General features: G+C 40.5%; 1 protein-coding gene across 2 annotated transcripts in view; it reads right to left on the reverse strand.

Annotated features, from left to right (window-relative positions):
* The window catches only part of LOC137168856 (protein EFR3 homolog B), a 32,818-nt gene extending 22,381 nt beyond the window's left edge, over positions 1-10,437 (reverse strand). The window contains exons 1-2 of one of the 2 annotated variants that reach the window (XM_067571675.1): positions 10,172-10,437; positions 9,580-9,718 (exon numbers count right to left, since the gene is read on the reverse strand). In XM_067571675.1, coding sequence (XP_067427776.1) covers positions 9,580-9,586 — 7 coding nt within the window. In that variant the 5' untranslated portion in view covers positions 9,587-9,718; positions 10,172-10,437. Of the gene's footprint in view, positions 1-5,992; positions 6,225-9,579; positions 9,719-10,171 lie in introns of those variants that run through there. The other variant, XM_067571676.1, reaches the window with a different exon arrangement.
* Positions 10,438-15,638: the final 5,201 nt, after the last annotated feature.

Here is a 15,638-nt window from a genome sequence, read left to right on the forward strand (position 1 = left end):
ATAGAGCTCCGGATAACCGTTATTATCCTAGTGCCTACGTCAAACAGAGATATACAAGTTTAGAGGTCACAAAGCTAAGGAAAGAAAGTAGGTCAGTACACCGTCAACAATGCAGTAAGGTTAGATGCATGGTTTGATAGTCTGACACTTCAATAGAGATTAGTCAAAAGCAAAATAATCTGCAAAGAAACAGCTTTTCTTCCTTCCTTCATACAAACATTCTTTTCCTTCCTTTTTCCAAAGAAAAAATGTTACATTATTCATTATTTAGGCTTGCTGTTACACATATTGAAACCTTTTTGGCTGATGCAGCACTAAAACCCCATTTTGAGAGCATATTGACCATACATTAACAAGATTACCAGCTGCCCAACTGCCACCTCATTACCTCCCAGTGTCAACCAGTCTGAATAACATATATATATAAAGTCTCTCTTGCCTTGTGACACTAAGACAACACATTTCATCTTTTCGGTGGACCAACAGGAACGTACAAGAACCAACACAGCCGGCAACAAGCCTTGTTTCTTGTAATTAACACACTCATCGAACTATGACACACCCCAGCCTCAACTGGTGCTAATGCTGCTGTTCCAAAAATCAAAACATTTATATTCTCAATATAAAAAAAAATGGACCAACTGTGCACATTTCACACAGATGATGGAGGCAATCAGCTGCCACATGTCTGACTCACTGATGCACATGGACGAGTTGAGCTGCTTTTCTGTGTAATGTTGTTTATTTCCCAGCAACCATTTTGATAATAAAATAATCGTTTTAGTCATTTTTTAAAGGAAAAATGCCAAACATTTGCGGGTTGCAGCTGCTCGAATGTGACGATTTTAAGCTTTTCTGTGTCCTACATGATAGTAAACTGAATATCTTTGGATTTTTTGGCGTGTTGATCAGACAAAACAAGACATTTGAAGACATCGATTTGGGAAAGAAATGATGGGCATTTCCCCCCATTTTCTGACACTTTATAGACAAATCAGTCAATTAATTGACAAAATAATCAGCAGATTGACCAACAAATTTAAACTCAGGCCATCTGAAAAAAGGAGGCACAAGGAACAACCTCCAGATGCTGGCAGTACAAAGAACCCACACAAAATAAATACGTTGCTTGAATGTCATTTGGAGTCCATCCATACATACATAAACAGTTTGTGTTAATATGACTCTAAGTCTATTGAGTGATGTTTACAGATGATTTAAATGTGGAATAGTATACTTAACTCATTGGTTAAGGTGGCCTATTATTTAGGTGTGTGAGTGGAGACCATTTTCTAGACCAAATCAATGAGGCTCCAAAGGCAAAAAACACTCCCTCTTCCGGGCTACATCCCAACATTCGTTAGCCTCCTGGTATGTTATCAGTGACCAACACCTGGCAGGAGGGGAGTCAGCGCAGACAGGATGTCTTGAAAAGAATTTTAATAGAGTAAAAGGCATGTTTACCATCCTAACCACTTAAACGCCGCTGTGTTTCAAGGCCTTGGTGTTCTCTCTAAAAGTTCAGCTGAACTCCGCAACAGGAGCTCTGCTAGCGCTCGAGCTTATCTCTGAAAGCTGTGTGTCTATTCATAGCACCGGTCCTGTTTCCTCCATCACTTCAAACACTAATGAAGCCTCTGCATTCCTCCCTTCCTTCCCCCCTTCCGTACCCACCAAACCTCTCTCTACATCCTTCTCTCATCCTTGCTGTACTTGCTCAGGGGCCTGAGTGTAGGAGTCGCCGATGAATTAATGAAAATACAGCGGGTCCCGTGTGTAGAGCGAAAAGGGTAGAGGACAAAGACAGAGTGACAGATGCAGACAGGGAAATAGAAAAAGACAGATAGAGATGGGAGTGTGATGGGGGAGGTGGATTGTGATGTACTGAATGAGTCACAGATTAGTGCTACTTATTGCATCTTCTCTGTCCGGCATAAATCTGTCCTGTCCTCTGTCAGCAGCAGAGGAAATAGATTTTTGGGAGGAGAGGAGATATGACATAGGGGGGAAACTTCAGTAGTGCTAATGTTCAAAAAATATTCAATCTTCAGCTCAGTGGATGTGCAATATATTATGTTATTTTACATTCATGTGGTGCACTGCAAGCACTGGCATTTTCTATTACAGCGGGTTAAGTGATATTTATGGTAAAAATAACATTTTTTATTTTCAAGTGTGACAGAGCTGCTGCTGTTGCCTGTTCTATTCATTTTAAATATGGCTGGATGCAATGGATAAAAATCCTCAATCACAGTATATGCAAATTCATGTTTCAAAATGAATATATATCATGATATAGTAAAATTTTTGGACAATATGTTGAGAAACTGTTGATGAGGAAAATAAAATAAAATGTTTGGCTAATCCACTGAACAAAATACCTAACAAATAAAAAGGTACATCATCACAAAAATACCATAATGCAATTCTACATCATCCACAGCGCCCTAATAAAACTAGAGATATATATGTGCTGTAGTATACACGGTGGCTACAGCAAAATCTCCACAAATGATTATCTTATATCTTGTCCAAACCCTATTTTTTAAGTCAATTCACATCAAAACAGCAAAGTTAGTAGAGTAGAGTAGACTGTAGAGTAAACTTTACTGTCTGCCAGAGTGGAAAATTGCCTTTAGCTCACAAAAACAAAAAAGCAGCACAATAACATGGAAAATATAAAACACACGAACATGACAAATGTCGTAAACAGATACCACTCTGTGGAAAAAACACATAAGTATAGAGACACTACAATGCAATGTAGAAGAAGTACAAAAAGCAGCTGTTGATGAAAAGCAGATGTTGTGTTAAGGTGAGGTGGCGCATCACACCTGCTGGATATTATATAACACTGAATGCACAATTTAAAACATTCACATATTCTGCTTTTAATGTGCTTATTATGACTTCAAAATGTAATGCAAAAGCATATTTCCACAGGACCTGACTTTAGCTGCCTCATTGACACTTTTTAGAGAATCATGACTTAAACTACCTTTTTAAAGAATCCCGTGCTGTTTCAGAGTTACAATTAGTTTGTGTAAAAAAACTGAAGTTTTTTTTATGTTTTTGGTGCTGGTAATAGTGGGTTAGTGTGGAAAGAGCTAGGAGAGAGGAGAGAGCAACAAGGTGGGTGGACAAGAATTTGGATGACAGCGGTAAAAAGCAAACATAACAGGGGGTCTCACGACATCCGCCCACTCTGCATGGCAAGCTGACAACACATTTAGGGGCTGGATATCGAGCTCCTCCGCTCTTCCATAAACACTCACACATAAACCCACACACAAACATGCTTGCACACACACACACACACACGCACTGAGGAGCATGACACAGAGGAACAATAAATTAACGGTTGTTGGTAAGTGGAGCAGAAGAACAAAGAGAAGGCAGACATCTCTGCAGCTCGGTGCACCAGAGTTGGGGAAGTCTGACTTTTAAGATATCACTTGATTGGATGCTAAGCTACACACCCATGCAGAATGAATGTGTGTGTGCATATGTGTACACATGTGAGGGGTGGTCTCCACCCCTTAAATCACCACTGCAAGGAGCCAGCCAATCACAATGCTATTTTTATCCTTGTAACAATGGGCTGGTACATTAACAGATTACACTCTCCATTTCCCCCAGGATGTCAGCTTAACGTGTCCACATTAGAGTGAGAGAGAGAGATAGAGAAAAAGGGGGAAAAAACCTAATGTTGAAGTGAGAAAAATAGGGGCAAACAAAAAAATACATAGCTCTGAAGAACATGTTTGTATGCAAAAACATGGCGCTAATAGGGTTACTGCCCTGTGTGGCTGCACACATCAGCACTGGACAAAAGCATGCCACGAAACAAGTTGTACCTCACCAGAAGATGAGGGTGGATCAATAGGAATTTATTTAAAGGAATAAAATAGTCAAACTTCTTACAAAACACACACACACACACACGCATTAACAGACACAAGGTAGGAGTGTGACAAGTAGCCCAGCACATCTTGCAGTGTGATATCTGCACCTGCTGTCCCAAAGCTGCTCTTGTTGTGCCCAAAGTCACGTGGCTGACAAGAGAGAGTAAATATAGTCCTAACGGCCCGCAAGGAGAATATTAAACGCGTTTTGGATCTCTGTGTGTGTGTGTGTGTGTGTGTGTGTGTGTATGTGTATGTGTGTGTGTGTGTGTGTGTGTGTGTGTGTGTGTGTGTGTGTGTGTATTCGTGTAGGTGTATTTGTAAGAGAGTGCAAGATACTCATCATTACACATTCAGACTCCACCTTCCCCTGGAGTCATGCAAAGCACTGGTTTTTCAAGCCTCACTTAGTATATGCACATAAACAAACACACAGAAGCAAACAGCATACTGTAGCTACCTAAATGATGTATATACTGTGCGTCTACCTGTGCAGAATACATGACACTTTTCGAGACGGTTACAAAGCAAGTTTCCCCTTCAGGGGTGTTATTATATAAGATGGAGGGGAGGGGAGAGACAAACCAAGTCCTGCTATTTTTACATCGGCAAACAAAGCGGGACAAAACATCTTTAAACAGGAGACAGTGAAATGCAAGCACACGCCAGAATCCACAAAATACACACAAGAGTACGAGACAAGAGGCAAGGAGGGTGTAAGCAAATAATGAAGAACGAGCACGGCTGATTCAACAGCCTACCAATATGCACATAAGCTGTCGCTCGATGAGTTTGGGAAAGATGCACGGCAGCTGAGGAGATGAGTATTATGGAGGAGAGGCTGAAAGCATTAGGGGAAGCATGACACTCAACCTACAGAGGAAGAAATGTGAATTCTTGTCACTACGGCATGCAGAGAGTGACATTCTTTCAAAATCAGTGAATATATAAACATAGTGTCAATCTATCCACCCTCCTCTCTCTACCGGGGACACATCTTTAGGCTGCTGACAGGCATAAACACCGCACACACACTTTGCAGAGGCACATATATTATTATGAGTACATTTTTTTAGCCATTAATCCAAACACAAAGTCAGATTCAAAGCACACACTCGATCTAGTGTGGGTGGCAGAGAACATGGCTGGTATAATGCGACCGACACACTGATGTACAGACCCCAGCTGCCAACAAATCCTCGTGACACAAGGCCAATCCGACACACTATGAATCACGGTCAAACAGGCGCTGAAACTGGGCTATGAGGGACTCAAGCTCACAGCCACATTTCCATACAGTAAGCTCACCAGTGCGCTGTACAGTAAAGCCAAAGCAAGCTCGATCTTCCAATGTGCTGCGCCTGCGTTGATAATTCATTAGCCAACTACCCAGAACCTTTTTCCAATCAATAGTCTGCAAACTCTAAGCAAAGCCAACTACATTTTTAATTAGCGCTAATCAATGAGCCATATATCAACAAGTCCCAGTGACACCAGAGCTATAGTAAATGACAACATTTTACCAAGGACACCTGCTCACTTTCTGAGAAGTATTGAGTACAGACAAACTTAGCAGATACACTAATTTTTTCCCCATTTTCAAGGAAGCTTGAACATAACATTAGAAATTGGACTTAAAATATTAAAGAATAATGAAAAATTAAAGGATAACAGAAAATTAAACATCTAGCTATACAGTATGCTCGCCTACATCTCAAGCTACAACAGTTAGCTGAATATGCTACAAGTGCAGAGAACACAATGTCACCACATCAGATACAACAGAAGAAAACAATTTGAGTAAAAAGTGTATCTATTACCAAAAATAAACATCTTCAAAGCAGTGTCTCCTTTTAAGCTAATGCTGTAATTTAATAGAGTATCCTCACAAGAGTCCAAGTTCCCATAATGCGCTTTTAGGAGACGTTACTCTCGAGTGAGAGCTGCAGTCTATCACAAGAAAGCTAAGAGGAAACATGTTTGTAGAATGTAGATAAACCGGCTGAACGCTGGATGCTTAACATTACTCACATGCCAAGAACACATAGATAAAATGCACAGTCTGGAAAAATGATTGTTATTCTTACCGTACATCGGTCGTGATGTTGGAGTCTCTCACGACAGACACTTGTGTTTCCTTAATGCAGCTTCAGTCACTCATGCAGACACACCGCTGTGCCAAGAGGCACTGACAATGCACACAAACACTAACGCCGCTCACTCTGGGATAAATGCCTGCACGTGTGCTTGGAGCTGAAAGGCATATGAATGCGCACCGTGATTGGTGCAGAGCCGGGCTCGATGCAATGAATTACACACACGCTCTCTCTCTCTGTCGTGTCGACACACACACTCACACACACACACACACACACACACAGAGGCGTATATATACACGCGCACGAAAGGGGGCTGAGAGGCAACACTAGAGAGACGCGTGCCGTAATGACCTTGGATTTTCCTGTTTGTCTTCTGCAACAACGTTCCTTCTCAAAGGGGTAGCACAGATTTCACATGCAGCGGCTTCCATACACACTCGTGCTCATTTCTCTCAGTTACAGGGAAAGAAACAGAAGGGGGGGAAAGAGAGAATAAGAGAGAAATGTGCACTACAGGGAAAGAAAGAGAGAAGACCTCCCACCCACGCAATCTTTTCTCCTGCTCTCCACCCCCTGCCGGCATCACTCTCCCTCCTCTCCATCATTAATCTTCCCATGCTTCCTGCTTTACTTACTTTCAGTTTTTCCTTCTATGCTTATGCAACTTTTTTTTTTAAAACCACATTTCCTTCCATTTTCTAACCTACCATCAAATGTCTGTCTTTTCCATTTTCCTCATTGTGTCATGGTTGGAAATAAACTTTTTCCTCTATCGGCTGCCAACACTGGTACAGCTTTTTTAATGCAAATAAACAGCAGAAAACATGTAATTAACGTTTAACAGTATTTGCATTTTTTAAGAAGCAGCGGAAAAGCAAAACATGTGAAATGTGATCCTTCCAAGTCCAATTATCTAAAACTACGGTGCATAAACACAATTCTGTACAGCAGCTGGCATGAAATAGTCGGATGGCAGAGCTTCTCTTCTGCGCATGAATGTGCAGAACAAACAGAACTTTTAAATCAATTCATGCTTTTAGCTGTATTACCACACAGTCATACAAACATGAAGCCAGATATGATGCTCACATAACTGCCTCGAATGAATGAATGTGCAGTAAAACCAGAAACCTCATTATGCTGCAGTGTCCTTGTGAGGCATGAGCGAGTGCTTGAAATATAATTTATGCACACTTAACCCTTTTTAGCTGAATATTGCCAATTTCTATCATTCCAAACTTTGGTTCCTAGACAACATTGCATGAATTTTGAATGCTGACTATCAGCACTAAAGAAAGACAAACAACAGTTTGCTTTTTGGAAACATCCAAGATACTGCTAGCTTATATACAGTGTGAGAAAGTTAAGGCAAGCGCTAAACTGTCATTGCTACAGCAGGGAGAAGAAACTGGGCTACAGGCCAGGTTTAATAAATTAAAAGGTAGTGGACAATTGCTCTCAGGTGGGGTTACAGGCTGCAGCTTTGTGCCGAGTGACACTATCGTCCTCTGCCGGGCAGCACAGTGGCTCAGTGGTTAGCACTGTTGCCTCACAGCAATAAGGACCTGGATTCAAACCCCGGCCGTCCCAGGTCCTTTCTGTGTGGAGTTTGCATGTTCTCCCTGTGTTTGTGTGGGTTTCCGCCAGGTGCTCCGGTTTCCTTCCACCATCAGAGGGTTAATATTCCTGTCAGCGCCCCTGACCGAGGCACTGGCAAAAGAACTGGAGTTGGTCCCGGGGCGCTGCACTGCGGCTGCCCACTGCTCCTAGTGTGTGTGTATAGGATGGGTCAAATGCAGAGATCAATTTCCCACGAGGATCAATAAAGTACATCTTCTTTTACTGCAGCTTGGAGCAGATTTATCAAACACGTTGTAACCTAAATGTATCTTACATATTTACTGTGTGTGTAATTAGTCACTTGCTATCACTGTGCTTGAATAACGAGGATAATTTCACAATTAAGCTTTGTTTTTTCCTGTTTCCTCTTTTTTCCTGCCGGTAATTTAGATAAATATTTCAGTATCAGTTTTTCCTTTTAATGTATGAACAAGAAGTAAATGACAAGACTTTAAGAATCAATCAACATTGAGGCAAAAAGAAGAAAATAAATGAAATTTCCCTTTAATTATTCAACATAGTTCACCAGCAACCTGTGCTATGTACCAATCTCAGCCTGTGTTCCTTTTCAATGTTGGCCCACTAAAGTGCTCATGTATTCTCAATGAGCTATAAAAAAAGGCTGAATCAGAGCAACTCAGAGCAGGTCAAACTCCAAACAGCAGTTTCCATTTGGGGCATGACATATTTTTGTAAGGAATCATGGAACCATATGGACGAAAACAACTTCTCGGTGAATCACTGTTCTGTCCGAGCAATTTAGAAAAAGGGAAGAAGCCGGAGAGAGAACAGAGGAGGTGCTGTTGTCACTTACCCTTGCCAACGCGATGGTCCAGAAGGGTACGACAGTCCAGTGCCAGCCTCTGAGAGGCCGGGACATCAGGCGCAGGCAAGGGCATGGCAGGCAAACAAACACACAACAGCCCCACAAACACTCAAGCTGACACTACTCCTTTCATAAACACAGATAGCTTCCTAAGCAAAGCCAAATCCACACACACATCCAATTACAGATTTATAAAACTACAAGCAGCAGACTAAAAATATGTCATTCTTGTCTCACAAATCACCTCAGCAAGCCGTGCAATCATGAAACATAAAATAAACTATTGAAAAGTAAGCCGTCTTCAATTTCACTAATTCTCTGACAGATAAGCTACAAAATTGTACTCACTCACATGCATCCACAGCTGCTCAGTTTGTCTACATTAAACCACTACACACATGCACACATACACTTGTACTCAGTCAAGCCTGGACAAAAAAAACTCCCATCTCCAACTTCTGTGCAAAGTTTTGCACCAGAGCAAACTCACAAATTCACTACAGTTCCCTGCAAAGCAACTACTCCAATGTCCCCGTCTTGAGGCTTCTTAGTAATTTATGTTAGTGCATAGGCAGGCTGACCGTATTAACGAAGAGATTAGCGATTAGTCCTTCAATAGCAGCTCTGCTCTCTGTGTGCCGTCTCTCTCATTAATAAACATCTCACTAACACAATGGACCTCACTATCCACCCGAAAGTCTCTCTCTGGGCGAGAGAGACAGAGACACACAGAGAGAAGAGGGTGGGAAGAAACAAGGAGAGAGGGGAACTATGGGACAGCCATTCAGTCAGTGGGCTTGAGGTTCAAAGAATGTGGCAATCAGCAGATGCCAACACAGGCAAAATGTCTGGTGTGTGATTTTCTCATCAAATTATCACAACAGTACCCTACGCAGCACACACATATCCATACACACACACACACACACACACACCAGGAACACTGATGGAAAGCTTCTTCCTTTCTTAGTCAGCGGTGATTTATTGTAGATTTTCAACAGGCAGCTCGTATAGTTTTAACTTACTCAGCAGTACATTTCTTCTGCATTGTATTACATTGACCTGAATGACTTGAATTATTGGCACAGACAGTGAAAGAGCAGGTGTATAGTAGTTTCGTGTTGCCCACCTGTCATGTTGGATGCTAGTCACTAGGCGGCGTTTATCTTCCTGGTTCACAGAGGCTGAGAAAGGGGTGGCACCTCCGCCCCGAAATGAGTCTCCACCGGCGCTTCGAAAATCAGGAAAACCCCTGGATTGTCTTTGGCCTGCGGAAGATAGTAATAAAATATTGTTGGTATTAAAACATGTGTGAGCATCAAATCACACGAGGCCTCAGTTTTCTACGTTTAGCGTTACCTGACCTGCGACAAGCAAATATTGAAATGTAGTGTTAACGTTTTCACACATCCGGACAGAAAATCAGAATTATGACAGTGTTTCCAGTAAATTAATTTAGCGTCAAGGCGAGCGATGCTAACTGATGTTACAGCCTCCTCTCTTCTAATAATTAGTGTTTTGTTGAGTTTTCCATAGTTTCGGTAGGTTGTATACATAACTTTACGTTGCTAAATCTGAAACGGCTAACTCGAGTTATTAAAATATTGGCACTGTATTAAGTTTAGCTAGCATTCGTCTATGCTACTAGTTAGCTAAAGATGCTAACGTTGACTTGACTCGCATATCGAGAACACCCTAGTTTATCAACACTCATTACTTACCATGAAGTGAACAAAATTTAAATCCTTCAAACGTCTTGCATACAGCCAGTGATTTTTATCCACCTTGACTAAAGTTCAGCTCTACCAGGACATCAAAGTTAAACCAGCATAACTGTACCACCAGCTACCAGTTGTTACTGGCTATGAGTTAATATGTTCAGCCCACCACTGGACAGCCGCTTTAGTCATGTTTGAACACATGCAGGATCTGTCCATTACATTTTGTTTACTTGATAAATATTGGCAGGATAAACAAAATATCATACAAATACAGCTGGTAGGTCAGATGCAAATAAGCAAATAAATGCTTCAAGTATCACAGTGTTTTATATATTATGAGAGTATTGTAATAATGAATTGGGGGGAAAAAATGCGTAACACCATATGGGTCCACGCCCCATTAAAGCTGAATTACTGTAAATATTATTACTGATGTGGTAAAGAAACATTTATAATTATATAAATCAGCAAATCACTGAATGTGCAGGGTTCTTATTTTTTATTTTATATAATACTGATTCTAACTTAAGAGTTTGTAATTCCCTTTTTATTAACATAATTCACACACCTATATCCAAATTAATGCACAGATAGATAGATAGATAGATAGATAGATAGACAATATGTAATAAAGCAGTGTAAAGAGAAAACTAAATCTAAGAGAACAAAATTCAAGCAGCAATGACTAAAAGGGATGATGCTATTAGTGCAAAACTATTGATGCTGGCCAGATGACTGGATGTGCCTTCTATGTAAAGTATTTACAATAAGTACAGCATATACAAAATACATATATAAATTAATTGGAAAAACACAAGATCAGCCTGAGATGTAAGAAGAATGTGCAGATTTACAGAACTGTGCAAATTAGGCTGATATGGAGAAACAAACCGGCAAAGTTACCTACTGGACCTGTGAGTCACTGCCCACTTCTTCAGTTTGTTCAGCAATGAAAGAATGAAATAAAATTAATTATAAGTAAAATGCTATAATAGAGTTTAATAAATTTCTCTTAATATCTGTATTTTCTAGACTGTACAGATGTGGATGGGACATCCTGCTTTTGCAACAACTGGTATTCTTCTTTTCTACCAGTTGGTGACAGCAGTGAGTCAAGGGGATAAGATTGGAGATTTTCTTAAATCTGCAAATTTCTGAGATTATCTTCCCTAAAAACTGTTTCAATGTAAGGTTAACATAACTCAAATCTGAGCATTTTGCAGGACAATACATCAAAATTGGTGGCCATTATGTGTCAACATCAACCGTCACCTTTCTTTAAGTCCTTTAAATCTAAGTCCAACCTTGGTGGCTCTCAGCAGACCACTTGGCACGCCAAGGCATTTACTTCCCAGGGTCTTTTAAAGGCCACTAAGCCATCACATCCTTGAGTCTTTCATGTGGCTGTATTTTTGTCCCCCTATGCCTCCTGCTGTTCAGCCCCATTAGACGGCTATTGGTGTGTGACCACTTTGAATGGGATAACATCACCTAGGAGAGTTACATTTGTGCTAATGGTGCACAAGCTAAAGTTCAAAACAAAGGGTGTTTGGGAGGTTGCTGTCATGCCAAAATACACTAAGTAACTGCTAGTAGTGCAAGTGTCAAAATGCACTTTGTGTAAATCATGAACATCATCAAAGGTGATGTGTAAGACCTCCGTCTTTAAGGTGAGGGCTGCTTGGTAGGAGGAGGAACCTTTTAGGTATCTGTACACAGGTGCCCATCATCTCATAATCCAATCATTTGAAAGTCTTTTTGATGCAACATATTTAAGATTTTGTATAGTCAGAGATGGCACAGTGCCAATATGAAAATGTACCTTTGTTTCACTTTGACTCTAACTGACCCATATGCGTCTTCACTTTCAAGAGTTCCGTATGACTGCCAATGAAAGTAAGCATGCCAGCACCGTCCAACTCTAGTCTTACACCCCACACACACATACATATACGCTTACACAGCGCATTTGAAACACACCAACAGGCACAAATAGAGCCCGGTGGCCAGTATCAGTGAAATGCTTGGCAAGCACGTAGGCCATAGGGTCAATTTTGTTGCTGGTTTGGCTTGAGTGCATATGAGAATCAACTGATTAGTGGACAGCCAAAGCAGTTAGACTTAATACTAATTAGCTTCTGAGGGTTTTGTCGTTTATCCTAACTCCTCCCTGAGGTGGACAGAAGTTCACAGGCACTCCAATTAGTCACTAAATAAAATTACAGATTGAAATACTTAGACACTCACAGACATTCGCTTCAAGTGCTTATAATGAACACTAAGGCTATGTTATTCCACAATGGTCTGCGCTGATTTACTCATTCTACCTCATTGTTTCTAGTAACAGTGACATCTAGTTAAACATATTGCTTTTGTGCATGCTTGCCAAGTGTCAGAGAGCTATGCTGATGTAGTAGCAGTTATTGTAGAGCTAATTGTCTTAGACCTGGGGGCTATTTTTAGATGTACAGTAATCAGCAGGAAAGGTCTGAGCAACACAGTCACGTTGGGGCAGATGGGAACTCATTAGATCAGTCTTAGGGGCTTTGTGCGTTGCCTGGACACAATTAGCAAAGCAAGTCTCAAAAACTTTAACCAGCTTACAACCATAAGGATCAAAGTCCTGCTGATGCTATCAGCCCAGTAAGAAGTTATCATCATCAATACTGAGGTCTGCTTCACCACACCTGTTGTTCTTGCTGATATTTTCTTCTCTTGATCTGTGTCTGAGCTGACTTATGTTGATGATCTTTATATCATTATGTTGTGATTATGTCATGTTTAAAGCTGATAAAAATATACCGTCAACAGGTACATTTCTCAACTCTGTCTGGTTTATCTTAAAAACTTAAGCAAACTCATTTGTGAAAGAATAACTTGTTATAACAACATTAAGATGCATATTTCAATACTAAAACAGTATCCAACAATGCCACTAAATTTCACCTGCAATCATTAGCCAATTAAACGATTAGTCAATTGACAGATAATTAAGCAACTATTCTGATAATCAATTAATCGTTTTGAGTGATTTTTTAAAGAAAAAATACAAAAATCTCTTGTTCCAGCTTTTTAAATGTTCAGTAAACTTAATATCTTTGGATTTTGGACTGTTGATTGACACAAAAAAGACATTCTAGGTTGCACCTTTGGCTTTGGGAAACAGTGATTGACATTTTTCACCATTTTTTGACATAACCTTGATAAAGTTTGTTCATGAAGAGTTACTAAGTTTATTCTAAGTCAATTTTTATTCATTTGAGTGTGTTAATATGTTTTTCCTGCATGGACAGAGCTAAGAGAAATAACATCAATAAAACATGGAGGAAAGCATAGTTTGTTTTTGTCACTGGAACACAGAGACATATCTGATGATCTTTCTGTTTTCAGGTTTTAGCAGCCACGGAGAAGCTATTGATGAAGTTGTGTAATGCACAATTATAATTGATGGGAAAGAAGATGTGTGAAACACATTGAAAAATGGTGAACCTTTCCTTCAGGTCCAAATTAACAAACATAGTCTTTAACAGATGCATAATTCAATGTGTGTTTTTTTAATCATATCCCAAAGCTCATTCTGTACAACAATCACAATTGTTGCATCTTAAAAATATGAGTCAGATAGATGAGTAATAGTTTATTATGCCTACTCAGAAACACCTGATTTCAACTGCTCAGCAACAGCCTCTTTCGTTGGTGTTGCTCCATTAGCTTGCTCCGTGTTGAATCACCTCAGGATACTGTTACCAGGAGGGACATGATTCAGCTTACTTATTTTTACAGTCAGCCTGGTTTCGTTGGCCTTTGAGGTAATGTGTTTAACTGTACACGGCCTGAAAAGAACTACTCACCCTTGTGTCTCTAATTGCACAGACATAAAGTGATATAACCCAGAGTATTTAGGCAATGAAGAGGCAGCACCCCTACTTTCCTTTTATGATGATGTTCGAGTAGAGCAGGGCCGTGCACAGACATTTTGGGGGGCAGGTGCTCAAGGGAAAAAAACAGGCAGTGATAACTGAAAGATGAATTCACATTACATGTCTGTTGGGTCGTCTCATTGATGAGCAGGCAGTGCAGCGATAATGCTGCTGCAGTATGTACACACACATGCACACACACACACACACACACAGTGAACTGAAGAACCAACCAGGGCAACTTTGATCAATTTTATAATCAATAGGGAATCAAACTGTCAAAATATGTCTCATCATAACAAATCCTGCAGTTTTATAAGAATAAAATCAACTTGAACTTGATCTACACTTTTACATTCAGGAAGTAAAAGTCCATTAGGTTGACCTTTGAGTCATGTTCACCAATAAATTCAGACTCTTTCTCAGGGTGGAAAACTATCAGAGAATAAAAATTAAAACTATCAGTCTCGTCCTGCTTCAGCTGAACCAGAGAGGAAACTACCGACAGAGACGGGATGGAAAGAGGAAGAAGAGGGGGTCATATCACCTTAAAGATGGCTGGCAGAGTGTGATTTAAAGGTGCAGTATGTAGACTTTAGTGGCATCTAGCAGATCGGAATTTGCAGAAATGGAATATAATATTCATAAGTATGTTTTATTTAGTGTATAATCACCCGAAAATAAGAATCGCTGTGTTTCCGTTACCTTAGAATGAGACCTTCATGTCTACATACGGAGCAGGTCCCTTCTACACAGGCCGCGGTTATAGAACCTTTAATAGAGCCTGCAGCTAATTGCTCCGGTGACATCTTAAAGCCTGTCTCCCCCAAAAGTCCTTGGAGCCTGAATACTGCTGCTAACAGAAGAGCTGCTGACACAGGAGGAGAGGACAGGAGGGGACAGGAGAGGAGAGGAGAAGAGAGGAGAGGAGAGGAGAGGAGAGGAGAGGAGAGGACAGGAGAGGAGAGGAGAGGAGAGGAGAGGAGAGGAGAGGAGAAGAGAGGAGAGGAGAGGAGAGGAGAGGAGGACACAAAAGCTAAGGAAGAAGGAGACAATATTTATTTGTTTCAGTTGCCTGACAAAGGAACTAACTAGCCTACCGGAGTTCACTGGTTTTCAATGACGATGGTATTTTACGCCAGACTAGCTTGCTTGTTATGGGGTTTATCCTACTGTAAGTTCGGCTGTATTGAGATGTTTAAATAGTGGTTTAATTTCACAACAGTGACAAACAATGCCAATGCTTAGGGCAAACACCATCATTACCTGACTGTCACCAATGAAGGCAGGTCAGGGAGAGTTAAGCTGGAATGTGGGACTTTTCTTTTCCCTTTTGTCGACACATGCTTATGTCCGTCTCTACTGTTGCGGCTGTAAAACAGTGAATAAATTGTATGAGTGTCACACAACCCCCACGAAATGGCTCGTTTCACTATTGATTAATTTGATTGATTATTTGATCCATTTGGTCCAATAACATTTGGAATGTCTAGAAAAGCGGCAGGATTAAATTATTTTATCTCCCTTCAAGTTAGCAGAGAGCTAAC

Source organism: Thunnus thynnus, chromosome 18 (assembly GCF_963924715.1).
Source record: "Thunnus thynnus chromosome 18, fThuThy2.1, whole genome shotgun sequence".
NCBI lineage: Eukaryota > Metazoa > Chordata > Actinopteri > Scombriformes > Scombridae > Thunnus > Thunnus thynnus.